Source organism: Coturnix japonica, chromosome 1, assembly GCF_054131305.1.
Source record: "Coturnix japonica strain WE chromosome 1, WE-NBRP24, whole genome shotgun sequence".
NCBI classification, from domain to species: Eukaryota; Metazoa; Chordata; class Aves; order Galliformes; family Phasianidae; genus Coturnix; species Coturnix japonica.
In genome coordinates, this window is record NC_140663.1 from 168,694,713 (window position 1) to 168,721,452 (window position 26,740).

The 26,740-nt window shown below is 46.6% G+C and overlaps 1 protein-coding gene and 1 non-coding gene across 5 annotated transcripts; one reads left to right on the plus strand and one right to left on the minus strand.

Moving 5' to 3' along the window:
* Positions 1 to 1,168: 1,168 nt before the first annotated feature.
* On the minus strand, positions 1,169 to 8,908 carry LOC107308427 (uncharacterized). Of its 3 annotated transcripts, none has more exons than XR_014942232.1 (4): positions 8,771 to 8,881; positions 6,639 to 6,759; positions 6,165 to 6,274; positions 1,169 to 1,304 (listed from the first exon to the last, which is right to left on the minus strand). It is a non-coding gene; the product is annotated as an uncharacterized LOC107308427 (transcript). The 3 variants fall into 3 exon arrangements; XR_014942229.1 differs by lacking the exon at positions 1,169 to 1,304 and adding an exon at positions 5,552 to 5,686; XR_014942230.1 differs by lacking the exons at positions 1,169 to 1,304; positions 6,639 to 6,759 and adding an exon at positions 5,552 to 5,686 and having other exon boundaries at positions 8,771 to 8,908.
* Positions 8,554 to 19,880, plus strand: CWC15 (CWC15 spliceosome associated protein). Of its 2 annotated transcripts, none has more exons than XM_015852295.3 (7): positions 8,554 to 8,859; positions 10,293 to 10,431; positions 12,339 to 12,451; positions 13,371 to 13,459; positions 14,070 to 14,180; positions 18,835 to 18,953; positions 19,524 to 19,880. In XM_015852295.3, the coding sequence occupies exons 2-7, from the start codon at positions 10,301 to 10,303 to the stop codon at positions 19,651 to 19,653; spliced, it is 693 nt and encodes a 230-aa protein (XP_015707781.1). In that variant the 5' UTR covers positions 8,554 to 8,859; positions 10,293 to 10,300; the 3' UTR covers positions 19,654 to 19,880. The 2 variants fall into 2 exon arrangements, with proteins under 2 accessions (XP_015707781.1, XP_015707780.1); XM_015852294.3 differs by lacking the exon at positions 8,554 to 8,859 and adding an exon at positions 8,940 to 9,005.
* The last annotated feature ends 6,860 nt before the right edge of the window (positions 19,881 to 26,740 follow it).

Here is a 26,740-nt window from a genome sequence, read left to right on the forward strand (position 1 = left end):
TACTGCTGGGTTAATGGGTAAAAGAATGACTGTGGCGTCTGGGAAAGTTAATGTTTTCACAGCAGTGCAGTGGAGAGACTACAGAGTATTTCAAGATCAAGAAAACATGCCTTTCCCCATGCTATATGTTGGACACGATCAGATATACTGCCAATAACTCGCTCCCGCAACTTAAGAAAGCCAAGGTGCCATAAAGGACACTGCCATACAAAACTGTCGCATCGCTACAGCCATTTCCAAGCAGGAGTCCCCAAGTGCCACCAATTCTCAGCTGCTCTGCAAGAGAGGCTGTACGGCACACATAGCCTGTACTGCGAGCAATGCCATGGGACGGACGGATGGCTGCCTTGGTGCCCGCCCAAGGTCGGGGAAGGAGGCTGTAAAAGAGCTAAGAATAGCCTGGGCTCTGAGGCTCATTTCTCACTCGGGGATGGCAGAATAGCAAAGAAATTCGTCAGTGCCTTTTCGTGTGATGTTATCAGATTGGGGAGACAGAGGCAGGCTGGGCAGGCTGAGGAACAGCAGGAAATGCAGCCAGTGGCTTGTTTGGTTTCCAGGCAGTGGCTGGTCACTCAGCCCTGGCAGAAAGAATTAGTCATGTGCAGAAAGATGATGGGAATGGAAACAGTGCATGGCCCAGCCAGAACGGAGCAGCTCCAAAAGACACGCTCAACATTCCATCTCCCTGGATGTAAAAAGGGCTACTGGGAAATCGAGAGCTGAAGCTAAACTTGAGCTCTTTGGTGTCTATCTGATCCCACACTTGCAACTATCTGGGCAACAGAAGGACATATTTTGCCCATGTTTTGAGCCTCGTTCTACAGGGAAAGCAAAGCAATGAGGTGCAAAGCAAGGCAATGAGGTGCTTCTAAACATCCCACTCTGACTGATCTGTATTAACGCCAAGCTGGGTATGATCCCAACCCAGTGTGAAGGTGGGTTGGGGTGCCTCAAGATGGGCACAACAGCCAGCAGCATGTTGAGCAGAGGGATCCTGCTGCCAGGAAATGGGGACAGCCTGCTTCCAAGGGCACCTCAGCCTCACTGTGATGCCTCAGCACTCTTCCCAGCCTCAAGGGTCTCTTATCTGCTTTTGGGGAACCTTCCTGGCTGTGAGGCTGGCCTATGCCTGCCTATATTTTACTGCATGTACCAGCATGTAAGTAGACAGTCTGAAGAGATCTCCTTTTCCATGCTATCAATATGGGCGCCAGCATGGACCAAGAGATGATACTGCCATTAAGTTCAACGAGGCTGGCACTGAAGGCAAGCAGTTGTGCTTGATGTGATGGAGAACAGGGAGCCTGTGGAAGGTACAAAGAAACAGATGATCATAGAATCATTTGAGTTGGAAGGGACCCTCAAAGGCCATCTCCCCTGCAATGAACAGGGACACCTACAGCTATATCAGATGCTCAGAGCCCCATCCAGCCTGACCTTGATTGTCTCCAGGGATGGGGAATCCACCCCCTCTCTGGGCAGTCAAAGAGACAAGGGAAAGGTGATGTATCAGCAGCAGGTAAAGGTGCATAGGAGGAGAGGAGGGGCTGCACAGCAGAGACTGCATGCATGCTGAATTTGGAAGGCATACCAGAGAGAAAGTGGGGAGAAGTGATTTGTGACAGGACAAAGGGTGAGAAAAGAGGCTCTAGAAAATGATGTCGACTGGGAGGAAGAGAAGGAGATTGAGCAAAAATTAGTTGATGAGATACTAAGGAAAGCTTAAGAAGGGAAATGGATAGAAATAGATGTGAAGAAACCCAGGAGGGAGGGGTCAAATGAACAGATGGGAGAGAGCTGAGGAAAGCTGTGATAAGAAAATCAGAACATGAAGATGGGGAAATGAGATAGGAAGGGGCTTACATCCATCTTCATTGACCTAGTGAGGATGACGTCCTCCTCCCAGGGGTCTCAAGCACCAAGACCAAATGATCCTGAAAAACATGCCACTATTCAGCCCTGTAACAACAGGAAGCCACTGGCTTGTCTGCCCACTTTCCCACACTGTTCCTCCAGCCCTGTCTCTCCGTTCACATGGTTGACACTGAGTTTGCTGCAAATAACTCCTTTCTCCTCACATGCCTGACCCTGCTAACCTTGACTTTCCAAACATACTTGACTCCAAATATTTCTCCAGGGCAGATCTCTTGTCTCCTGCTGTGAGCTATGGGTGGGCTGCCAGACTGTATGTGACTGTCCTATTCTTTAGGGAAGGAAAAGGAAGAAGAAAGCGATTCAGTGGAGACACACTGTCAAGGATTTGGCTCAGAGCGTGGCAGTCCCAGCACACGACACTGCATGTCAGAGAGCACATCTGCCTCTTCCTCATCTCATGGGGATGGAGTTTCTTGCTAAAATTAACTCAAAAGCCTGGTCTGGGAACGGAGCCCAGTGCTGAGCTAGGGAGAAAAGAAAAACTCAGTTTCTGTGTTAAAATGAAGAGATTCGATCATCTCTTTGGGGAAGAGCTTAGCGATGCACCATTGCAATTTTGATTCCCACCTTAAACCAGGTCTTTGTGCCACTCTTTGCTGCCTACTTGTTAGTTGCTCACGCAGACATCTTTACACTTTCCCCGTGGTGACCCTCACACTGGTCAGGTGTCAGCATCACCAACAGTGCTGCTTCATCGCCCTTCTCTTGCCATGATTCTCACAGCACAGGGTGGTGCAACAGTGAAAGTAATGGCCTCAAGTTGCACCACAGGAGGATCAGGTTGGATATTAGGAACCAGTTCTTCTCACAAGAGTGGTGAGGTAGTGGCACAGGCTGCCCAGGGAGGTGGTGCAGTCACTGTCCCTGGAGGTGTTCAGGAGCCATGGAGATGTGACAGAGGGACATGGTCAGTGGGCATGGTGGGGGGTGGGCTGATGGCTGGACTAGGTGATGTTAGCAGTCTTTTCCAACCTTAATGCTTCAATGATTCTATGAGAGAGACCACCAGACACCTCAGGGTCAGGGTGCCAGGGATGCAGACTTGTGTATGTGCCTAATTAAAGCAATAAAACCCAGAGTCCATATCCTTCAGCACTTCATCATAGTCTTCAGACTGAAGAAATTTCTATTAATTGAAAGAACTGGAAAACAAGACAAGAAGAGTGGCTGAGGAATTTGAGATTGTTTAGTTTGGAAAAGAGAAGGCCGAGCTCCCTACAACTGCCTGAAAGGAGGCTGCGGTAAGGAGGGTGTTGGTCTCTTTTTTCAGTTGACAAGTGAGAGTGATGCAAGGAAACAGCCTCAAGTAGCAGCAAAGGAGGTTTAGAGTGGATACTGGGGAGAATTTACTCATGAATAGGGCGGTCAAGCATTGGAACGGGCTGCCCGTGGTGGAGTCATCATCCCTGGAGGTATATGAGAGATGTGTAGAGATGACGCTCAAGGACATGGTTTAGTGATGGGACTCAGTAGGTCCCGTTGATAGCTGGACTTGGTGCACCTGAAGGTCTTTTCCAACCTCCAGGCTGTTAGAGACGAGCACAACAAAAATCCAGTGTTTGACAGCCCAAGTCCTGGAGAAGAGAAGGCTGCAGGGTGACTTCACTGCAGCCTTTTAGTACCTAAAGAGAGCCTATAAACAAGAGGGGAGTCAACTCTTTACAAGGGTAGATAAAAACAAGACAAGGGGAAATGGTTTTAAGTTGAAGGAGGAGAGATTTAGGTTGGATTTTCACAAGCTCTGTGTGGCTCAGCCAGTGCCAGGTGCTGGGTGGAAACAAGGCGTGAGGTGGCTCCTTGCAGGCCGCACTGGCAGAAAACCCATGGGTGGGACTGCAATGAGAGGTACAGGCTTGTTGCACTTGCATCATCTCTGAAGAGGGAATGGGAAAGCCACGATCTTTGAGAAAGCTAAACCTGTTGGCAGGGCCCAGCTGTAATCAGGAGGCAGACAGCAGCCACACCCAGGGCTGTCTGCCTCCAGCAATACTTGGGCACTGAGGAGTGGGAGGAGGAGCGACGGGTTCTGCATTAAAGGCTTGGCCAGCCCAGTGTGGAGCACATGAGATAGGGGGGAAAGGTGAGTGCTGTGGGGCCAGGAAGTGTGCTTTGCTCACCTGCCTTTACAGAACAATGGTGCAGATGGCCACAGGAAGTCACTCCAGCTGTGCTGTTCTTGGCCAGCATTGCCTTGGGATGGATTCAGATGTGAAGAGCAGAGCCACCCCTCCTGGGATCCTGTTGTCACTGCCTTGAACACAGGTGGAGCTTCTGCCACGTGTGTGTGCATGGCAGCGTGTGTGTGAATGAGGAGCTGCCCCAGAAAACAAAAGCAGCGATGCTTCTAGGCACAATAGCTGACCACAATGCGGAAGGAAATACTAGTCTTAAATTAGTGCTTGAAATAAATGAGTGGTTATTTGAGATCACAGGTTAAAATAGAAGTGCAAAACTCCAGGTCTCTGGGGAGAGAACCTGGCAGAACTGTGATTTTTAAGTCAGCTTAAAAGCAGAAAAGGATTTTGCAGCCTCTGTTCTGGGATCTGCTACAGAACTGCTACTGATTATTTATGCTGCCTGTTTTGACCTTCTTGGGAGGTGTTTTGACATGTCAGTGGCTGTGTAGCACTCATCATGCATTGCAAAGGGTGTGAGAACTTTGCTCGTCCTCACTTCGTGCAGCCATGAATCCCCTCCTTGCAGTCAGTCAGTGCAAGCTTGTTCCTGCTCTCTTCACTTCAGCATCAGCAGCCAGGAGGCCAAGGTTTCAGTCCTTCCTCCTTCAGCAGACAAGCAGGAGTTCGGGCCAACCACCCTGCTCCACCCTGGTGCTCCTGAGCAATTTCTCATGCTGTTGGGCTGTGCACAAAGCCTCCTGTTCACGTCATTAAAGTACTTTAATTCTCTATTAAAAGTGCAATAGGGAGGGACTCATGGCTCAGCGTGGACCATTGCAGTCCCATTAAGCATCAGCCTCTGTGCCATGACATAATGCTCTCCAGGTCCTCTGTGCAGCACCCACATGGACAACAGCCCTGTACTCACACCTGATCATCCACACCCAGCATGGGACTATCACTGAGCCATCCTCGAGCATGGCAGGACAGACTTGCCGAGTGCATGTTAATGCAGCAATGAGTGAGAGCAATAAGATCAGGGTGCTTCATGTGTGCTTTCGCATCTGAACAGTGTGAGCTGCAGCACAGAAGTGAGATGGGCTGCTCATGCTGCGCTCATTTCAGGCAGTGGGCCAGGGAGAACAGGAAAGGGAGGGGAATACAAAGATCAGTTTCAGTTGCTACTACTCAGCAGCAATGACACAGAAGCAGGCAGCATCTTGCCAAGGAGAGGCAAACGTGCAGAACTCCTGCACACCGCCCTGCTGGGGTACCTCCAGCTCCCATAGCACTGTGCTCAGCCCTGGCTGGGGCAGCTGGCTCCTGCAAACCATGAGCCAACCAGCCATACAAGGCTCAGTGTCAAGTCAAGCTCAGATAGAACTTACGGTTCTGGTGGTAAAAATAAAAAGGGAAGCACCCTCATGAGCCCCCCACCCCTGCAGCACAATGCCCAGACCTGGGGCCCACAGCACAGGAAGGATGTAGAGCTGTTGGATCGGGTCCAGAGGGCCACGAAGATGCTCAGAGGGCTGGAGTATAGGAGGAGACAGGCTGAGGCAGCTGGGCTTGTTCAGCATGGAGAAGACACAAACAAGGAGAGCTCAGTGTGGCCTGACAGTACCTAAAGGGGCCTGCAGGCAAGATGGGGAGGGAGACATCATTAGGAAGTACAGGGATAGAACAAGGTGCAATGGCTTAAAATTAAATAGGTAGATTTGGGTTATACATTAGAAAGAACTTTTTCACAGTGGGGGTGGGTATATGCTGGCACAGGCTGCCCAGAGAAGCTGTGGGTGAGCCATCCCTTAGAGCCAGGCTGGATGGAGCTGTGGTCAGCCTGGTCCAGTGGAAGGTGTCCCTGCTTGAGGCAGGAAAGCTGGGGCTGGATGATCACTAAGGTCCCTTCAACCCAAACCAGTTTATGATTCAGTGATTCCGTGATTCTGTTATTCTATAAAAGCTCTCTGGGCTTTATAACACAGGAAATCAAACCACACCCTGCTGTTTTATGGGATATTGTATCTACAGGTCTCAGAGAAAAAGCCTTTGCTGCTTTATCCATCTTTTTGTAAAGAAAGAACTAGGCAGGACCTGGGGAGCGGGACTTACCTTTGCAAGGTTCCCAAGCTAGTGGCTGTGCTGGGGAGGAAATACAAGTTTCTTTTTCTTCTGTTTATTACAAGCCTCCACAAGCAAAGGGCTCCCCTGAGGTCTCAGACCTGAAATAATGTGAATTGTAACAAAGAAAGAAGAAAGAATCAACCTGGCAGCTGCCACTACTGTGTCAAGAGCGCACTGTTTTCCAAACTGTTGTTCTTTGTTTTCACTTGACTCAGAGTGAACTGATTTCTGCCCACACCCAAAAGGAACAATGCGGGTGTTTCAGGCTGCTCCTGACCCAGCATTGCCTCCAGACCAGATAAACACATTGCAGAGCGCAGGCTCAGGAGCTATATAGGTGGGCTATTGAGGGTTAAGAGGGATTGCTGTTGGTTGACAGCAGCTGGAATCCTCTTAGTTATGAAATTGTCATAAATTAACACAGTATCTTTGGAGGACATGGGAACTGATCCTATGGCTTACCTTGTTGTCAGTGAGCTTGAGGGCTGCACTACTGAGATGCTGCTGGAAACTCAGCCGGGTTTTAAATGGGTCAGGGTGATGCATGGCTGTTTGCTCTTCTTATAAACTCTTCCTTGCATTCCTGGTTCAGAGACTCAATATAAACTAGGAGAGTCCATACTTGCATGCTGGCTGCTCTATTCCTTGCAGCCCTGTTTACAAAAAGTATTTAGCTGCACCTCGTGCCTTCCAGTAACAGAAATCTTAAACCCAGAAGAATCTCATCCGACTGAACTTATCTGGTCTGGAGAAGAGGAGGCTCCGTGCAGCTCCCTGAGGAGGGGAGGCAGACAGGGCAGTGCCGGGCTCTGCTTCTGGGAACTGATGGCAGGACAGGAATGGCACAGAGCTATACTAGGGGAGGCTCAGATTGGACATTAGGAAACATTTCTTTGCCATGAAGATGGTCAAGCACTGGGACAGGTGGCTGATGCTCCATGTATCCCCACTCTATTCTGCCCAATGAGCTTGTTTGTGGGGTGTTTCACTGGTATTCTTTGTTCCATATCTACACAGTGAAAAAACCCAGACACACAGTGGTGTGTGGGCAGCAGGCCCTTGCCTCCTGTGTGGGCAATACAGTGCTCATTTGGGTGTCTGGGCATCCAGGTACTGAGAGTCCTCTCAAACAAGCAGGGACTGAATCATTGTCAGCCAGCATTGAGAAAAGGGTAAAATTAGCTTAGTCCTTAGCAGAGCTGTTTGGCTAATCATTCCCACAGTGGGGCATTTTTGCCTAACACTGGATGCAGCTATTGAGTGACATATAGCCGAGCAGCTCATCTGCATGTAAATATCACATGGCTAAAATTAATTGCTCTGTCAGAGCTCAAAGAAACCATTTGATTCTGCAGAAACAATAATTCCTCCTCAGGGACGGGCTTGTGATAGAGAGCAGCAGAGCTGTGTGCTCCTCAGTGCCACCCATGCCCCCAGCACCCTCCTCCCTCCCTTGCTGAGTGCCTTTCAGCTGACATCATGTTGTGGGTGGGGAACTGCTCCAGCACAGCCCCACGGGCAGCAGCTCCCCCAGCCCTCCTGCCCCACTGTAGGCTCCTCTCCACAGGCTGCACCCTGGCCTGGGGCTGCTCCTCCTCCAGCACTCATCCACTGCTGCACAGTGGGCTCCTCCATGTCTGCATACGGAGATCACAGAATCACAGAATGACCCGGGTTGGAAGGGACCTCAAGGATCATGTAGTTCCAACCCCCCTGCCTGGCAGGGCCACCAAACATACACCTTTACTAGATCAGGTTGCCCAGAGCCCTGTCCAACCTGGCCTTGAACACCTCCAAGGACGGGGCATCCACAACCTCCCTGGGCAGCCTGTTCCAGGGCCTAACCACTCTCCTAGTGAAGAACTTCCCCCTAACATCCAACCTAAATTTTCCCTCTTTTAAGTTAAAACCATTTCCCCATGTCCTGCTATTGTCAGCCCTTTCGAAGAGTTTACTCCCCTCCTGGGAGTAAGTTCCCTTCAGGTACTGAAAGGCTGCAATGAGGTCACCCCGCAACCTTCTCTTCTCCAGGCTGAACAAACCCAACTCCCTCAGCCTGTCCTCATAGGGGAGGTGCTCCAGCCCCCTGATCATCTTCGTTTCCCTCCTCTGGACCCTTTCCAAAATCTCCATGTCTTTTTTGTACTGAGGGCTCCACACCTGGACACAGTATGAGAGATGCGAGATGTGCTTCATGTGGTGCCTGTGGGCTGCAGGGGGATGGCTCGCTCCCCTGTGAGCCTCTCCTGGGTGCTTAGGAAGGGCCTAGTTCAGGTTCTGTGCTTTTTTTTGCAGGGAATTCTTGCTGACTCGTGGATTTTTCTCTGTTGAGAATAGTCACAAGGTCTCTTCCTCATTGCAAAGCCATTGGCAGCCATCAGGAAGCAAAGGCAGACAGTGGAGCAGGAGCTGTGACTGAGCACAAACAGCCAAAGAACCAGCGGGGTGGGAGGCAGCCGGGAGGAGCTGGGATGACTCTGTAAGCACACAGAAAAGCAGCAGCACAAGGGTTCTATGGCAGCACAGCAGTGTGTGTGTACTGCTCACAGTCATACACGACTTTAAAGCACAGCTCACACGCAGTGCTGCTGTACCTCAGGGTGGACAGCAGGTGCCACTCGGGCACCAACAGCGTCTATTTCCACCTCATTATCGAACATGGCGGACACAATTCCGCACTGAGGTAACAAGTTTTTCCGCCCTCCGTCTCTATGGTAGTTCCTCCTTCCGCCGCTCCGCTCTGTGGTGGCTGCGCGGCGCCTTGTGGGTAGTGGGCGGGATGATGGCGGTGGCGTAGGGCCCGGCTGCTCAGCGGGAGGAGACCCCGAGGTCAGAGAAGGGGGTTGAAGGGATTAAATCGGGGCTTCTGAATGTGGAGGGTCGGCCCTGGGGTGGTGGGCAGCCTGGGGGGACACCGGGAGGGAGGTTGAGGCCGTGGGGCGGCCTGGATGGGCCTGGGAGAGCGCCGATGGAGGTGGCTCAGCCGGGCCGGCGTTGTGCGGCACTGATGGGGCTGCTCCAATGCTGCGCTGATGGAACCTGATCGGAGCAAACCCCTGGTTGCCCCCAGCAGCTCAGGCTGCACAGAGCCCATCCAACCTGGCTTTGAGCCCCTAAAAGGATGGGGCACACAGCTCTATGGGCAGCTGTGCTAGCGCCTCACCACCTTCTGTGTGTCTCTTATTGAAGTCCTTAGGCTGTGCTTATGGATGTGTGTAGTTTCGTTTAACAGACTGAAGATGGCACTGATGGGTCATTCAGGGTGGTTGGTTGGTTTGATTCTTTTGTTTTGTTTGTTTCTTGGTGGACTGCCCTAAACTTTTGGCTCTATGGTTTGGGTCTGCATGGCCTCCAGCTGCTTTGTGCAGTGCTGAGCACAGTGTGTGCTGGCAGCTCTTGTGTAGCTGAGGCTGTGCTGTGCTTCTTTCACTCCTTTGCTATACCTGCACTTCTTGGCATCAGTTATTTCTTGGTATCAGTTATATGGGAGCCATAGTGGTGAGGCTGGTCTCTTTTCAGTAGTGCGTTGGGATAGGACTAGGGGTAATGGGGTGAAACTACAGCATAGGAAGTTCTGCACGAATGTGTGGAAGAACTTCTTTACAGTGAGGGTGACGGAGCACTGGAACAGGCTGCCCAGGGAGGTGGTGGAGTCTCCTTCTCTGGAGATATTCAAGACCCGCCTGGACGCCTACCTGTGCTACCTGGTGTAGGGAGTCTGCTTTGGCAGGGGGGTTGGACTCAATCTAGAGGTCCCTTCCAACCCCTACAATTCTGTGATTTCATTATTAGATCCTGTATTTTTTCCAGAGGGGAAAGAGTTGAATTACTCTTCTACCAAGATATAAGGATAGGAGACTGGCTCCTGGTGTTTTATCCACTTCTATAAACATGACCTCACATTCTTGATTGAGTCTCTATCATCTTTCAGGCATGTTGGAAAAGAAGCTGTCAGTAAAAGAAGCTCTTAAGCTTTAAGGCTCATGCATCAGTTGATAATTTGTATTGTGTAGTGGGATTTGCTGTTGCTGCAGCAGTTCCAGGAATAACATAGCTTCTGGTGAATGGCTTTCACTTTAAGTTATAGTAATGACTGTTTTTTGCACTTGACTCTAGTAACTAAAATGACGACAGCAGCGAGGCCAACGTTTGAGCCTGCAAGAGGAGGGAGAGGAAAAGGTGAAGGAGACTTAAGTCAGCTATCCAAGCAGTATTCCAGCAGAGACCTTCCCTCTCATACTAAAATCAAATACAGGTAAGTATCGTTATTGTCTGCCTTATAGCAAAGCAGCCTGGAGCTGTTTTGTTGTTTTCTTTCTTTGTGATGTGACCAACACTCTGAATTTCTTTCACGTTAGATATTTGTGTGCTTGACATTAAGCAGACGCAGAAGCAGGCTTAGGAGGTTGAGTGGGTTGCAACTGATTTGGAAGGTTTAGTTTTAGTGGTGTCAATAACTGCCTGTGGAAGGGAATCAGGAGAAGGTAATCTTTACAGATAAAGCATTTCAGGCAATGGAGTGAAAAGAAAAGCATTGGGAACATATGGAGACAGCTGAGCTAGAAAGGTGGTGTTACTTACAAGATGGGATAGGAGGCAGGAAGTTGAGTATGTCATGTATTGGCAAAGAACCTCTGGGGAAGAGCACTAAGAAGAGGCAGGGAAATGTGTAACAGCACTCAGGCATTAGTATGTGATGTTAAACACTAGAAGGGTTCTGGAAGAGCCCGTTGCTTTAACTGGTGTGAAAGATAATGGGATTTTATATGAATATTATCCTGTGTTTGGAATGCTTAATAATTTATGTTCTTTTAAGATAGCATGAAATCTGGAGTCAACATGCCACAGGATTTAACTGAGTTGTGTCAGCCTGAAAATAGTCTTTTTTTGTAGCTTAAACTGTTGTTTGGGTTTTGCTTTCTTAGCGCAGATATTTACCCTTTCACTGCTTCCCTCCCACCCATTTGAATAACTTTGAAGGTAACATGGATACGGGAGTTGGGATGTTCAGAGATCACCAAAAGCAACAGCACAAAACATGCTGTTATGGTAAAAGTGGCTGGTGGTCTGTCTCTTTAAACAGAGCAGGAGTGTGGAGCACCAGTCTGTTGTTCTGAAACGAGTGTGTGGGAAGAAGTACATACAGGAATATAAGATGTGTGTGGTAACGAATCCCTTTGAGTGAGTGTGTATGTGTGTGTGAGGGGGCATTAAGCGTCTTAAGTTCATTCTCCCAAATATCAAATACAAAGTTGTCTTTGCTAATTTGCCAAGGGCTGCATAATTGCAAGAAAGATTTGGTATTTCAGTCCCACTCTCCCGTGCCTCTTTGACAGAAGGCCTGGGGGGGATTTTTGCAGCCATGTCAGGGATTCTGAATTCAAGTTTTTAATTATAAAAGCAAATGAAATGCTTCAGCATAAAGACAGCTTGTGCACGCAGTGTATTTGTAATGACTGGAGCCTGGGTTTCTTCCAGACACTCTTATTTCCAAACCTGAGTTCACAGCAAGGTGAAAGGAATTGCTGCATGTTGTTATTCATCAGTTCTTCTCAAGTCTTGCAGAGAAGTCCAGCATGTTCTAGGTGGAACTTTGTGTGACTTGAATAAAAGCAGCCTGTTGGTTTTTGCCTGTGTGTATTACATAAAAGAGAGGGAAAGATGCACTTGTATTTCACTGAAGTGAGTGTTGTGCTCATTCTCTCCATATTTCTTTCTTTTCTTTTTCCCCTGCAGTGGTACATTGTCTCTTCTGTCTTATGGGGAGAAAATATTAGAGAGCAGCATGCTCTAGTTTTGATCTTGCAAGCCTGGGAGATTTGTTTGCAACAGCAATGTGAGGTGGTGAAATGGCAGAGAGTTAACCAGAGTGTTGGTAGATGTCAGTTTGGACACTGAGTTTGTGCTGCAGAGAACAGATTTAGGGATACCCACAAAATACAGATGTGGTCAGCATGGTTTTGCAAGGATGTATGTAGATCTTTAAAGTTCATTTGAGAGCCACTGGAAGGAGTGTGTGTGTAATGCAGAAAGAAGCGTGTGTCCACATGGTACCCAGTTATGTATAAAGAGTAGAAACGTGTTCATCCCTGGCCTCATCTGATAAATTGCTGCCGGCTCCTGACTGTCAGCCTCAGCCTTTTCCCCTCGTTGCTGTTTCAGACAGGCCACTCAGGATGCTCCCGAAGAGGTGCGTAACCGTGACTTCAGAAGGGAGCTGGAGGAGAGAGAGCGGGTTGCTGCGAGGGAAAAGAGCAGAGACAGACCAACCAGAGGTAAAATCAACCTTGAACAACCAGATCTTACTACCTGTACATGACGCTGCTCTCACACAGAATTCCACGTTGAGTTTGAGTTACACACTGTGTTAGGAGAGCAGAATGCGGGATATTGGCCTGTTGGTTCTGAGCTGTGGACCTGCAAGGGAGTGTTCACTGGCATTCATGCTGTCTTCATGCTAGCAAAAATCTAGGCCAGCTAGTAGGGAAGCATCGAGCAGGCCAGCTGATACAGAATGGCTGTAATGAATTGGCAGCAAGTATGTACAGTTAATAAAGAGCTTTTTTCTTTTTACTGTGCTTGGGCAAACAAGACAGGAAGGAAAAGTGCAATGACTCATTTTTAACTGTTAACAGCATCAGTGAAGTAATAAATTGCTTTTTAAAGTGCCTGATCCAGTTCAGGTACTGTGAAGTGAGAATTAAAACAAAAATCAGAGTTGTTTGTTTTTTAATATGAAGCTTGACCATATTTAGGTACTTTAATACCTACATTGTGAGGTGTTCAGAAGTATTATGGGACTTTCTAATTCACAGCTAAAAGCAGCTGTCATTTGGACCCAGATAGATAATAGTAATGCTTTGGGGTGGTCTGCAGTGGGAACAGTCCACTAAATATATAGAATGAGGATATCTCACCACAGCTTCTGCTGTTCTTTCTTCTTGAAGTAATGACTTCAGAAACACTTGGAAGCTAAAAGATAAGCTTAGGGACGTTAGTGCTTCGTTTGGGGATGCCTTCATGGGAGGAGTTATACAGTGAGAGGCGAGGAAAAACCAAGCATAAGCTCATATTTCTTACTGTAATCCAAAACAACTTATTAATAATTTTTTTAAATCAATTTCTGACTTCAGATGCTGTTAAGTGAAATTGGCTTTGTGCTGTTGATTTATTTATTTTAATCTTATCTCTTAGAACACACAACGTCATCTTCTGTGTCTAAGAAGCCTCGGCTGGACCAGATTCCTGCAGCAAACCTAGATGCAGATGACCCTCTTACTGATGTATGCATTCTTTTCTGTCTTCTTTCCTTTCATTGTCCTGCCTTGGGGTTTTGCCGTTGATAGAATGTGAAGCTCTAGATATTTAAATATATATATATATGTAAATCAAGACTTGTTACTGAGAACTGATTTGGGGATACCATACATCCAGTTCCTCTATTCTGATGGAAGTCCACAGTAGTTGTACATTGTAATCAGCAGTGTTCTTAGAAGGGAGCAAGGATGCTGTGACTGTTAGCATACAGGAACTGGGGAACTGAAGGTACTGCTTAAACCCCAGAGGTGAAACAAATGAGATACACTGATTGTCTGCATGAATAATGAGTTCTTGGCTCCTTTCCTTGCGCTGATGTATTGAGGTTGTCCAGGTATTGACAGCATGCTGATGTTTGTTTTGTTTCTAATGGTGCTATATTTGGCCCCAGCAATACTGGATGAGGTATTTAGGCACACAATTAGGTGAACGCACCAGAGCTGTCTGGAGGATTTCTGATAAGTCTTTATTTTATTGAATGAGAGGTACATCTCTGCAGTCAACGTTCAGAATGAAAAGCTGTGTATGTTACGTGAAGTTCATAAACTGATTCTTTTCTGCTTTTGTTGATATTAGGAGGATGATGAGGATGATGACCTGGAAGACAGTGATGATGATGACACTGCAGCTCTTCTGGCTGAACTGGAAAAGATAAAAAAGGAGCGAGCTGAGGAACAGGCTCGGAAGGTAAAATCTCACCCATTCCCATTAAAAAGCATCTGGTATAAATAAACCTTAATCCGGCCATTAAGGTTTATTTGCAAACGTGCTTAGTAAAACTCTTGTGCCTTACATTCTCAAGACAGGTGAGAACAGGTAAACAAAGGAAGTGCCAAGTTCAGAGCTGGCACAGCGCATCAAAACAGGCTTCTCAGGTCACTGTGATGGCTTTGTTCTTGTGTCTAATGACTGCCATCAGTAATTCTTTCTTTAGCAGACGTATTTATGGGTGTTTTGCTTTAAGCTTTATTTACTTTCCCAGTGCTTTATGGGGGCGTTTCAGTTAAGTTGATTTTGCTTTTGACATGCAAGTCATTCTCTGAAGACAGGTGTCACACTGAGCTGTAATGGTACTGGTGATTTACCCATGGCATCACCCAGTGGAATATTTCCTTTGTTAATTAGTTTTAATGAAGCAAGAAATGATATATTTTTTTTTAATGAATTAAAAATATCACTGCGTTCTTTGATGCTTTTGATCTTTTTACATTAGTACTGTGTTGCCTTGGCAAGGAATCCATGTTGAAACCATAAAACCAGAACTATTTTGATACGGTTATACACAGGTGACTGTATTTTGAAAATATATCCACAGAAGTGAAATGAATTCATTTCCAGAGCTTAACAGACTGCCTTGTAGTTTAATTGCTGGAGTGCTTTTTCAGGTATGATCTCCACTAGGGTCAGCTGGCAGTAAACAGGGCATGGTGTACAGCAGGTACTAACAGCAGCTAGGAAAGAGTGGTGTTTTAACTGCAAGGCACCAGTGACCACTCTCAAACCTAGAGAGTTTAGTCCTTCGTGTCAACAGGGCCTATAAAATCCATTTAAATCTACAGTGGCAACATACTATGGAAGGTTAAAATGTGTGCTGCTTCAGTATAGAAGCTTCCCTATAAAAGACTGTTGATTCTTGAGAGTAAATTGCAGCATGCGGAAACAAGCACCTTTCTCTGTTGGTGTGTAAAAATCAGGAGTGCTACACGTACCACACTCTGAGCTTGTCACTAGAGGGTGCTGAAAGCTCTGCCTTCTTTAGTATGGCGCTCCTGTTTTGTTGTGGTTTGACTGATGTTGCTCTTCGCTTTCTTGGCTGCTCCACAGGAGGTAGGGCTGGTTACGGTGCCCAGCGCTACATGCAAACTCAATACACACTTATAGCTGAAATGAACCCCCTGTTTCATCTGTGAAATGGCCGTTGGCTGATTGCAGCAGTGAATATTATTGCGCTGGTCATCATTTCACTGAGTGACAGTTAATTAAAATTAACCTTAAAAATTGCCTCATGAGAGTTGATATCTTTGTTAAACAGTGGGCACTGCGGTGTAGTTGGAGTTGTGTTTTCCTGGGGTTCTTTAGAATGTAGAGAACAGTGATGAAAAGCAAAGGGCAAAGCAGAGTGCAGCACTGGAATCTTCAGTAGTAAGGCTCTCCTTAGAGAAGGTCTCGTGTGTTGGCTTTAAGGGTGCAATCTCTAGGTTATGCTGCTACCCCCATCCTTAACGTAAGGCATTACTAACAAAACTTTTTACAACCAATTTATGGAAGCCAGGAGCGTGCTGTGTTTCACTTTGTCCTGTTCTTTGGTAAATTCCCTCGTGTGGTAGTTTTTGCCTCAAAAATCTCTAAACTTAGTTTTGATAAATGATAGTATTAAGGGATCCTAACTTCCTTTGTGGCTTAAACAGAACTACTAGTGTGAAGGAAGAGCATGAGGAGTGCTGTCTGTGCTGCCCATCCATGGTTGGGTCTTGTGGGGATATTCCAAATTCAGCATCGCAGCAGTCTTAATATTCCAATTTCCAAGCTCTTCCTTAAAAGGTAAATAGAAATAATTAGAAATAAACCTCAAACCAGTGAGCAGCTGAACATATGTGCGCTGTTCCAGCAGAGCTGTTTTAGCATCCAGTCCTTATGTGCTTATCTAAGAACAGACTGAAAGTTTTGGCTTTGTTTCCTTACAACTTTATTTCACAAGGCGCTACTCTATAAGTGAATGTCCCACTTTACTAATGTCTGGAATAAACCTTTGCTCTGTTTATGTTTTAGCCATGTTCTTGACTTCTTCCAGCTAAAACATGAAATGAATCCCTATATGTCAACTCTTTCACTCAAATTATAAGCGTAGAATTAAAACTAAAGTATAAGGTAATGATTAAGAAGGATTTCAGTGAAGAGGCCAAAGAGATTATGAGGTGTGTTTCTTCATTAAGTGTTTGTGAGACCTGTTAGCAGTCCTCATCCTTGTCAAGAAGCAATGGTAATGGCCCATGTTTTGTGGGAAGGATAACATCAACTCTGCACAGAGATGTCACCATTACAAGTGCCCTGTATGCTCACACCATAATGTTCCTGTTCTGTTACCTCTACCACCTGCACAGTGGTAGACTGTAGAGGAAGGACTTACTTCCCAACAGCAGGGCTGATTTCTGGTTCATCCCTGCATGTGGCTGGTACAACACACTGCTGTTGCAATGGAAACACAGACAAAGATGTTATTTTATCAAAAGGATTATATGAATAGGATGCACTGTTAGCTCCCTTAAGCTTTTCTTCTGTTGTAGGCTTGTTGAATCCATAATGTTTTAGCTTAATATGCCTTTGTTCAGCACACAGAAGAACAGTGCAGGCTTTTGAGCACCCTGAGCCTGTTTTACCAGCAGCTGTGGTTTAGCTGCCCCAGAGGTGTGAAGCTCAGACAGCTGGGAAGGTTCTGTCTGGTCTATTCCATTCGATACAGCTTGTGCTGTACCACTGGGAGCATCCCAGCCTTCAGCAGAGGAGTGGGCAGTGCATGATTTATGTGGAAAATTCTGAAACATAATGAAAACCTCTTTTGGCTGGAGGTGAGGAATTCTGCAGCTCTGGCCAGAGTGCATAAATTAGCTTAAGTGCAAATGTCAACTTTACACCGCTGTGAGTTATACCTTGTATTTCCTCTGTGTCATGTCTCTAGGATACGAGCTTTAATAAATAACCAGTTTCTTAATTCTTGCATACCTTCTTCGGGAGGTTTCAGTGAAGCTAAATAATAGAGAACTCTTGAAGACTAATCTTCAGAATTAGCCTGTTGAAGCAGCTCTGTTGAGATGTCATCCAGCCTAGACTGCCTTGTGATGAATGAGTTACCAGGAGTGCTGGGATGTCTTTGATAAGTGACTGAACCTGCCAGTGTCTGACTCAACAGCTCTGTTCCCTGTGTGCTTCCAGACTCCAATCTTTTGGCCTTTAATCACAACAATAAGTTTTCAGTTGCTGCCATCACTATAGAAGTGCCAGATTGGGATGCACGTAGATTATTTCCACAAGCTTCCATTCCACTGCAGTGGAGATGCAGTCGGTGCAGCAGGCAGAGCCCAGAGCACAGTGAGTTTCACACACAGGGAGCAGCACAGCTCCCTTGGCACCTCATTGTACTGTACAGTTCTGCTGAGCTGTGAGCTTGGGTGCCTGCAGGCAGACAGCTAGATGTGGGTGTCTTCCTTGGGAGCTGCATCCTGCCATTTGACCACTGCTTGCAGTGTAACACAGGTGCTACGGCGTTCTTCAGTTCCAGGTTTTTTTCTGTCACTTAACACTTCAGTCTGACAATACTTTTTTCATTACCAGAAAGCAAAATACATGATTGATGGAGACTGAAGGATATTATGTGGGTTACATAAAACAGATAAAAGTTACGACAATGCTTAGCGGGTTGTTTTAAAGTCTGATTATGGAAAAATGAGACATGCATCTGTGTGTTCAGGGTCAGTAACTCTGGGTCACTGCCAAGGTTCATGTCTCAGAAACCTGATGTGTTGTGCTATGTGTGCTGCCTTGAGTTCCCCCAGGGTTCAGCTTTAAAGACAGGCAGCTGCTGTGGCAGCTTGAGAGAAGTTCTTCCTGCACAAGCATTTGTCAACTGAGACATTCTAAGTTCTTATATTGAACTGTGTCATAGAATCATAGAAGGGCCTGGGTTGAAAAGGACCACAATGATCATCCAGTTTCAACCCCCTGCTGTGTGCAGAGTTGCCAACCACCAGACCAGGCTGCCCAGAGCCACATCCAGCCTGGCCTTGAATGCCTGCATGGATGGGGCATCCACAACCTTGTTGGAGCTCTTAAATAGTCTTTTGACGTCCACTTAGTTTTCACCTGAAATTTCTCAGTATTCTTTTTAATTGGTCCCTATGGAACTGGTACCTGTCAAAGCTGAGTAGAGCGCTCCAGACGACAGCGGAGTTATGTGTTGCTGGAAGGTTCTTCCACCTACTGAATATTGTGTAACGTGTCCTCTTTCCTCATGAGGATAGGGAAAGTCTTCTAATCCATATATGGTTTTTCTTATAATAGATATGTAAGTGGTAAATCTAGGATTTGACTTAATACTCGATGGAACGTTCGTAGAGCAGAAATGAGTACGGCTAGATCAACAGTTTATTAGCAGTGTTAAGCTCTGGAGTGTATCTTTATTTCTGTCCTTATTCTGCTCATATACAAGTGTCAGATGCTCTGAGAAGGCTGAGCTGGGAATTAAAGCTAGTAGTGTATTTGCAGCTAAATTATGTTTATCTTTCTCCATCAACTAAATTCAAAGAATGGCTGAGAAAAGTAATATATATCCATTTCTGGTTCTCAGGAGCAAGAGCAAAAGGCTGAAGAAGAAAGGATTCGGATGGAGAACATCCTGAGTGGAAACCCACTGCTGAACCTCACCGGCCCAGCACAGCCCCAGGCAAACTTCAAAGTGAAAAGGAGGTACGGCGCAGTCTGTGCTGCGATATCCATCCCTGGGTTCTCTCTCATTGCTCTGAGGGTCTATTAAATGTCATTTCCTTGCTCAGATTTTGCAACAACGTGATGTAAGATGAAACGCCGTTTTGTCTTACTCGTTTCTCCAGCATTGTTCACATGAATATGAAAAGTAGTAGGACCATTTTTCTTCAATTTGATGTCATGCTTCCATTTTAAAAATACTAATTTTATGTTGGGGTGACTAGAATTAGTAGATGATGGCCTTTTCCTAAATAGGATTCCTGTTTACACATTACTTTTGTGTTTATTAGTGTTCAGGAGCACTGAAGGTTTGCTCTGCTCTGTTCAAGTGCCTGTGGGGTAACCTTCATTGCCCCGACATTATTGCTTCTAACTCCAGATTGTTTCAAAGTTGACTCAGATTAGCAGATCTTTTCTTTTTGAAGTCTAAAATTCACTCCCAGTGTAAAATTGCTTGTAACACATTGAAACAGGACAGCCAAATTGTATCTCAGTGTTTTTATAGGTAGCGTCACCTTGATTTACCTGAGTTAAAAACGTCTTTATTTTCAGATGGGATGATGATGTTGTCTTCAAGAATTGTGCCAAGGGAATCGATGAGACCAAGAAGGACAAGAGATTCGTGAATGACACCCTGCGATCAGAATTTCACAAGAAATTCATGGAGAAATACATCAAGTAGTGCAGCTTTATGTGCTGTGGTGCTGAAGGACTTGGCAGGTTGTTCTCTTGCTCTCCCTCTGAATTCAAGGCTGAATATTTGGTCATCGATTCCAAAATGCTGTATCAAAATTGTCAGCAGCTTCATAAGTAATAACTGCTATGTGTGGAATTCTATTCCTTCAGTATGCTTTCCTTTTGGGTTTTAATTAAACCAGTTTGTGTTTTGTGTTTTTCTGTTAGTGAGAATTTATTGTTACTGTCCTTCTTGTAGATGGTGGGAAAAAACATTTTGCAATACATGCTGCAATTGTGTGGAGTGCTTTCCACAATAACCTGCACACAAATGGGTGGGGGTTTGCAATGGTGTGAGTGCCAGTATTATCAGTCAGGGAATTGCTGACTGTGATGAGCAGTGTGAGCTGAGAAGCCCACCCTTTTTGTAGCAGAGTGGCCTTGCTTTCTTTTGATACCTACTTACAAACTTAGTTAACCTTCACTTTTAGCTTACATTAACAACCAAATCATAGCTGTGTGGGATGGCTCCATGTTCCCAACCCCGCAGCTTCTGGGCTGCCTTGGCTCAGTGTTTCTGGGGTGAAACAGTGTAGTGCTTGGGGCAGCACTGCAGGCAAATCCTCCTGGTGACCTTGGAGGCTTTTCCTCTTTCCTGATTGATTGCAGTGTTCAGCCCTGCAGGCACAGCCAAGTGGTCACAAAGCTCTGTCTGTGTGTGTGTGTGGTTCAGTCGTGATGGCGTTGTTGGAAACTTAAGCGAGTGATCTCACTGAGGTGTCATAGTGAAATATTCAGTGAAATATTGGGCTCTTTAAAGATGACAACATAATATATGGTTGATGGAAAAATCTCAGTTGTGAAGGGATTTTTCTCTTTTCCTCTTGAGTTGCTTTGGTTGTGTTTGAAATCTTGGCCGAGCGATGCGCTGGATACAGACAGCCTTCATAGAAGGTGGTGTGATACTCGGGATAGTTAATTCTTACCATCTTTTACGGTAATGCCATTCTTTCCAAGCTTTTAATTTGAAAATGAACCTGATTTTATTTTCAAGTGAGTAAATGCTAAAAATATATATGTGCTTTTTTGTTGGGTATGATTTGTATGCTGCAGAAGGTTTTGCTCGTTACAGCTGTATTTCCAACCTCATTAGGCAATGCATAGTGTACTCATGCCAACAGCTTATACCCATGTTTACTTGGAAGAGAGATTTTCAGCGTGCTTAGGGTCATGTGAGCTCCTGCAGCTACTGGAGGACTATGTGCTTGTGTTACACGTGCTACCTGCCTCGTGACAGCAGCACTTCTTGAGAGTCAGAAAACACATTCATAATAGTTCATAATTCTCTCTTTCCATTACAGCCACTAAAACCTTGGTATACAGGCAATGTGATTAGGGGGAGTGGGGGGGGAAGAAAGTTGAGAGCTGCACTTGTCTGAGTCTGGCATTGGGGAAGCAGCTGCTGCTCCAGGTCTGACCTAACAGCATTGCTGTCATGGCAACATCAAAAAATAATTGCTGCAGCTGTATTACGAGATGTAATTGCTGTGCCAAAGTTGGTGAGTAAACATGCAGCTTTATTGGAGGGCTGCGTAGCTGAAACACCACAGTTCTATGCATTCATGGAAACTGTAAGTGTATAAACCATCATTTCTGCGCCTGAAACGCTGCAACTCTTTTTGAAGAGAAAATAGTACTTGTGGGAAGTGGCTGGGTCCTGCTGGCAGAGTGCCTTGCTCTGTACACAGCTGTTCCCTGCAGGTGGAGGAGCACCAGGTCCTTTCATCTGCATAACAGAGGTGTGCTTGGCCATGTTTTCCAGTAGCTCTCTTCCCTCCTTTGTTCTGGAGGAAGAGCCCCACAGTTCCTGCACCTCTGTGTGAGCTTTTATGTTGGTAATGCTGTTCAGCAGCACTATTGGATTTGCAGATCTTGTCTCTCATCTCCTCTCCCAGAGCTTTTGCAGCACACAAGTAGGCAGCTCAGGAGTCCCAATCCTTATCCCAAGGGTTTTGGGTGGTTGACCACTGAGTTTTCTTTAACAGAGCTGGGAAGCACTGGGAAGAGCACTGTGCTTTCTGGGTTTGTGCTGTTATTGATGCTTCCTTTTCTGTTGTGCTTCCAGTGCTCATCTGCGGGAATTCAAACAGATCATTTGTTGGCCAACTGAGCAGCCAGGACGGCTTCATAGTGCACATCTGCAAGCACCACCTCAGCACACTGCAACCAGTGGCTCAGAACAAAGCCATGTGCTTTATCACCTCTTCCCTTCATACTTATCTCCAGCATTGCAGTTATCTTCATAGTTCTGGAACTGAACTGGCTTTTTAACAACATCTATTTTCAACGCAGGCAGTGGGAGAAAGGAGAGTTTTAGAGAACTGAGGAGCAATAAATAAATAAACAAAGCAGATTAAAGCCCTTCCTTATGTAATACCGTTTCTGCCATTTGCTCCAGTAACAAATAAGAGCTGGTGTTAGATGGAGGCGTTAGAGCAGCAGATGGTGATCAGGACTCCTGCTGTCTATTTTCAGCCACCAGCCCAGGATGGTGGCCTGGTTTTCATTCCCCTGGTCTGACTCACGCTGCAGAGCTGCGTTATTTGAGGAGCTGGGGATCTTCCCTCCTTCAAGGCCTCTGCTGAGCTACGAAGGGAGATGAATCCTGCCCTGTGTGGGGTGCTGGGTGTCCTGGCACACCGCTGCATTGTGTCCCAATGGCAGCCCCTCTGAGACATGAGGGTGCAGGAGGGCTGAGCTAACCCTGCAGGGGGTGGAAGCAGTTCCAGTCCCTTGTGTGAGGGGTTGGTGCACCCCTGGGTGCACCTCCTTTCCTTTCTGTACGGCTGTGGGCTGGGCTGGCTCCCCTATGGCTTTTTGTGGCGTGGTGCAGCTCTGTCACTTTCTTTGGCCCATTTCTCCCCCAGCAGACTTAGCCTAAACTCTGTTTCTTGTCCTTGCTTCATTTGTATGCCACATTTCTGACTTATCTCTGACCAACAGTGTTTGTCTTGCAGGGCACAACTCAGTAGCAACAAAGAGCAGCACTGGATTATTCTGTTTAAACATCATTTGCGTGTGTTTTCCTTACAGAACATCTCAAAAGCAATCAAGGTCCCTGCAGCACGTGCTTATCCGTGTGCCTCAGGCTGCCCATCCATGGGGCTCCTCCTGCCCCACTGCCCTCTTGGCAGCTCCTGCACTTCAAAAGGGTTTGTCATTTTAGAAGCTAAAATGAAACTAAAAGTGCTGAGCTGAACATACCTTTCAACTCACTGCTTTAGAAGGGTCAAAGAAAACCCAGTTCCAAGAAGGAGAGAGTGAGCGTTCAGCTTCCATCAAAGCTGCTGGCATCGAGGAAGGCAAGCGGGTCTTGGCGACGCAGACAGATATTCTGAGCGTAATAACATTTAGAATAACACATGCTTACCCAGCGGTCACGTTGTATACGAAGTTCATTTCTATTGAGTGAGGACCTTTTCCAGGAATAGAACTCTTTTTCTTTGGAAATCCAGAACTGCACTTTTCCTTTGATGGAGAGGGCAAACGCACAATTCATTTTGCGCTGTGGGCAAAACTGAGCTCACCACCGTCCTCTCCTGTTTGGAGGTGGGAATATCACAGATGGGGCTGTTCTGGCACTTACCTGATGTGTCAGCATGGAGGTGTTGGTGGGACCAGGTCCCCAAAGCTGCACCAGGCCAGTGCTGGCTCACAAGGCAAAGCGGATTCCAGAGCCAGCACTGCTCCAGGTCCTCTGCCTCCCCCCCAAGCATTGCTTTGATAGCTCTGTGGATTAAATAAATGGTTTTGCTTTATCCACAGCAGGGAGCCTGCTCAGGAGCTGCACCAGTGCTGCCAGCCCCTCCAGGAGAGCAATTAAGCCTATGGAGTTGTGGGCCTGCTTCCAGCCTCAAAGCATTGCTGGCTGCTCCAAGGTGTGCTGCTACAAGTCAGAGCTGATTCTTCACCTCTGGGGACAGCGTGGATTTGAGAATCTGGCTCTGAGCATCTCCCTGCTCTCATTGCAGGCTCCTGGTGCTGAGGAGGTGGGTCCCTGTGCCTTGGGAAGCACTGAGTGGTCCCTAGGCTGTTTCTGGTGTGGCTGTATGACATACCATGATGAATTCTCAACTCCCTTCTCAGTTCTGCTCTGCCGGATGGCCTTGCCTTGTTGCCTATAGCAACATCTGCTTGAAAATAAGAGCTGTGACAAACGGATGGGTTTGCTGGTGGCTGTGTGAGAATGGTTGACATTATTAATTACAGCTGTTACTATCACTGCTATTTATAACTGTTGGGGCCACGCAGCAGCTATTTTTGCTGGGGATATGGCAGCGTGTGACTCAAAGCAGGGTCACCCAGATGGCACCTCTGTGAGCAGAGCAGCAGTCTGGGGCAAAGGCTCAGCCATCACGGAGGGGCTGATTTCTCTCCTATTGCCTCAACAACTGCTTTTCTTGGCAGGGAGCAGGTGGGAAGAAGCCTGCAATGTTAATAGGGAATCCTTTTTTTTCCCTGGAAAAAAGAAACGTGTATATACGTCAGTGTGTCCAGGGCACCCAGACAGAGTGGCACATCATCAGGGCTCAGGCTGTGACTCAAAAGAGACAATACTGCTTGGTGCACAAGTCAGGGGTTTGTGGCACTAACTCCTTCAGATGGGCTGAGCTATGCAGAAGTGACTCATGGTTTTGGACATCTCGGTTTCTGGGTGACCCTGGTTGAGCTGCTGCAGATCACTCTGTGCAGATAACCACTCTTCTCCAGCCCCACAGCTTCAAGTCACTGGGCATGTTTACAGTTCGTGGCCCTCTTAGTCCCTTCTCACAGATTACAGTTCAGTAATATCCATACTCAGTATCAATCCATACTCAGAGTGTGGTGAGGCCCTGGCACAGCTGCCCCAAGAGCTGTGGTGTCCCATCCCTGGAGGTGATTGAGGCCGGGTTGGATGGGCTCTGGGCAGCCTGAGCTGGTGGGGGGCAACCAGACCATGGCAGGGGGTTGGAGTGGGGTGAGCTTTGAGGGTCCTCCCAACTCAAGCCATTCTATGATTCTGTGATTGCAGCCCTATAAATGGGCACAGATGCACAAGTGCTATATAAGCAGACTGGGTCCAGATGAAGCTCCGGATTCCCAGTTTAACCCATTTGCTCAGGGCTGTCCAGTCAGAGGAGCACAGCAAGAGTTGGCTTCAGCCTTCTCCTTCAGAACTTGGGGTGCCCCTGTACTTCTGTTTTTCAGAAGGCATGTAGAGAAAAAGGCAAGTTACTGTGGACAATGATGAGCTGACAAATTCTAATTAGCAAGTGATTGTTTCAGAACAAATCGTACTTTGAGGGAATATGCTCAGAGGAGAGGATGGACTTCAGCCTCACCAGCTTTCAGTTGTGATCATTTTCCTTTTGACTGTTCACCTTTAAGCACTTTAGTCTGTGAAGCTGAGGTCACTCATCCTTAAATGAAGACGCTCATGCTCAACTGTGGCTCTTTCTCTGCTCTCCAGGACACTCAGCAGACATAGGCTGGCAGAAGGCATCACAGCTTCCTTAGCATTCTTATTTGTCATCACATTTTTTTCCCAAATCACCACAAGATCCTTCTGGAGGAGCACAGAACAGCACCCAAATGAGGCACCATCTCCTGCTCCACTACCCCGGGATGCACCAACTGCTTGGTGTGCAGGAGGGAGGACCACAGTGGTGTCCACCTGGAGGAGGATGGAGGTGGCCACCACCTGTCTGCAGATCTGGTTAAAGCAACAATTCCATTCAAATGTCCCTTTGGTGGTTTCCATCCCACTGGGGTTACTCGTCATGTTGGCTCCCCATTGTGGGTTTGAGCTCTGTCATCCTGCACTTGCTCTGGAGAGTCCCAGGCAGGAACAGAGCTATTTACAAACTGACAAAGTGCAGAAAAGGAATGTGTTAATTTGGTGTTTTCTCTCTTCAGCATTTGAATGTGGTGCATTTATTTGCCCATCTTCTAATGGATATTGCCAGTACCTATGAATTCAGGACTTCTGTCCTGCGAGATTCACCCTGTTTCTACTATTCCACATTAAAGGATTGTTTAGTTCCCCAGGATGAAATGCCTGCTGGCTGCTTGGTTGGTTTTTTTTTCTTTTTTGTTTTGTTTTATTATTTTTTTTAACTATTACATGTTTCTGTTACCACAGATTCCATAAGCATGTTATTTCTAGCCAGAAGTATGAAATACAACCCAAAATTCATCTTTGAGGATCTCCAGTAGGTATCTCCTTCAGGCTGAGAAGACCTTTCTGAAGCTGAACGCTGATATCCCCCTTAGTCCCTGTGCTGCCCATCTCAGTTTCCTCCCATTGGGTACCATCTTCTTCATTTTAACTAATGGTTTTTCAAGGGACACTGTAACAGAAGTTTGGTCAAGCCCAGAGAGAGCTGACTGAGTGCTTCTCCTTTGTTATTCAGGAAAGCTCCCAGAGTCCTTGGGCAAGAATTTCCTTAGGCAGACACCACAGACAAATGGAGCAGTAGTTGCCCGAGGCATCTTCCTTACTTTCTTAAATTACTGTTTTCCAGTACAGCTTCTGAAACATCATAGATTAATTTCAAACACTTGCTGTTGGACTTCACTTGATGGCCTGACTCTTCCCATCTCTGGGGTGGAGCTGGTCCAGTTCTTTCAGTTGGTATGCACTCAGCTCGTTCGGATTTTCATTCCCTTCAGATGTGGTCATTTCCATACCCCGATGTCCCTCATCCATCTTCACTTTGTCCTGGGACTCAGGATCCTTTTTCTTCCCAAAGCCTGACACAAAACAGCCACCTCATTTGAGGGATGGAGTTCAGTATCTTTAAGCTTCGCCACATCCTGGGCACACAGAAACCACATTTCTTTGTTCTCTTCTCATTTGTGACTCATGAACGTTTTACTGGTTGTTTTAATTTCCTTTGCAAGATGGGACGCAGCTTGACTTTGACGATTCTCGTGTTACCCCTACACTTCCTGACCTCTAACATCAAATTCTCTTTGCCGGTTAATCCCTTTTTCCATCCACTGCAGGCTTGTGGTTATTCCTCATTTTCTTTCTGTGGTAATTCTTGATCCAA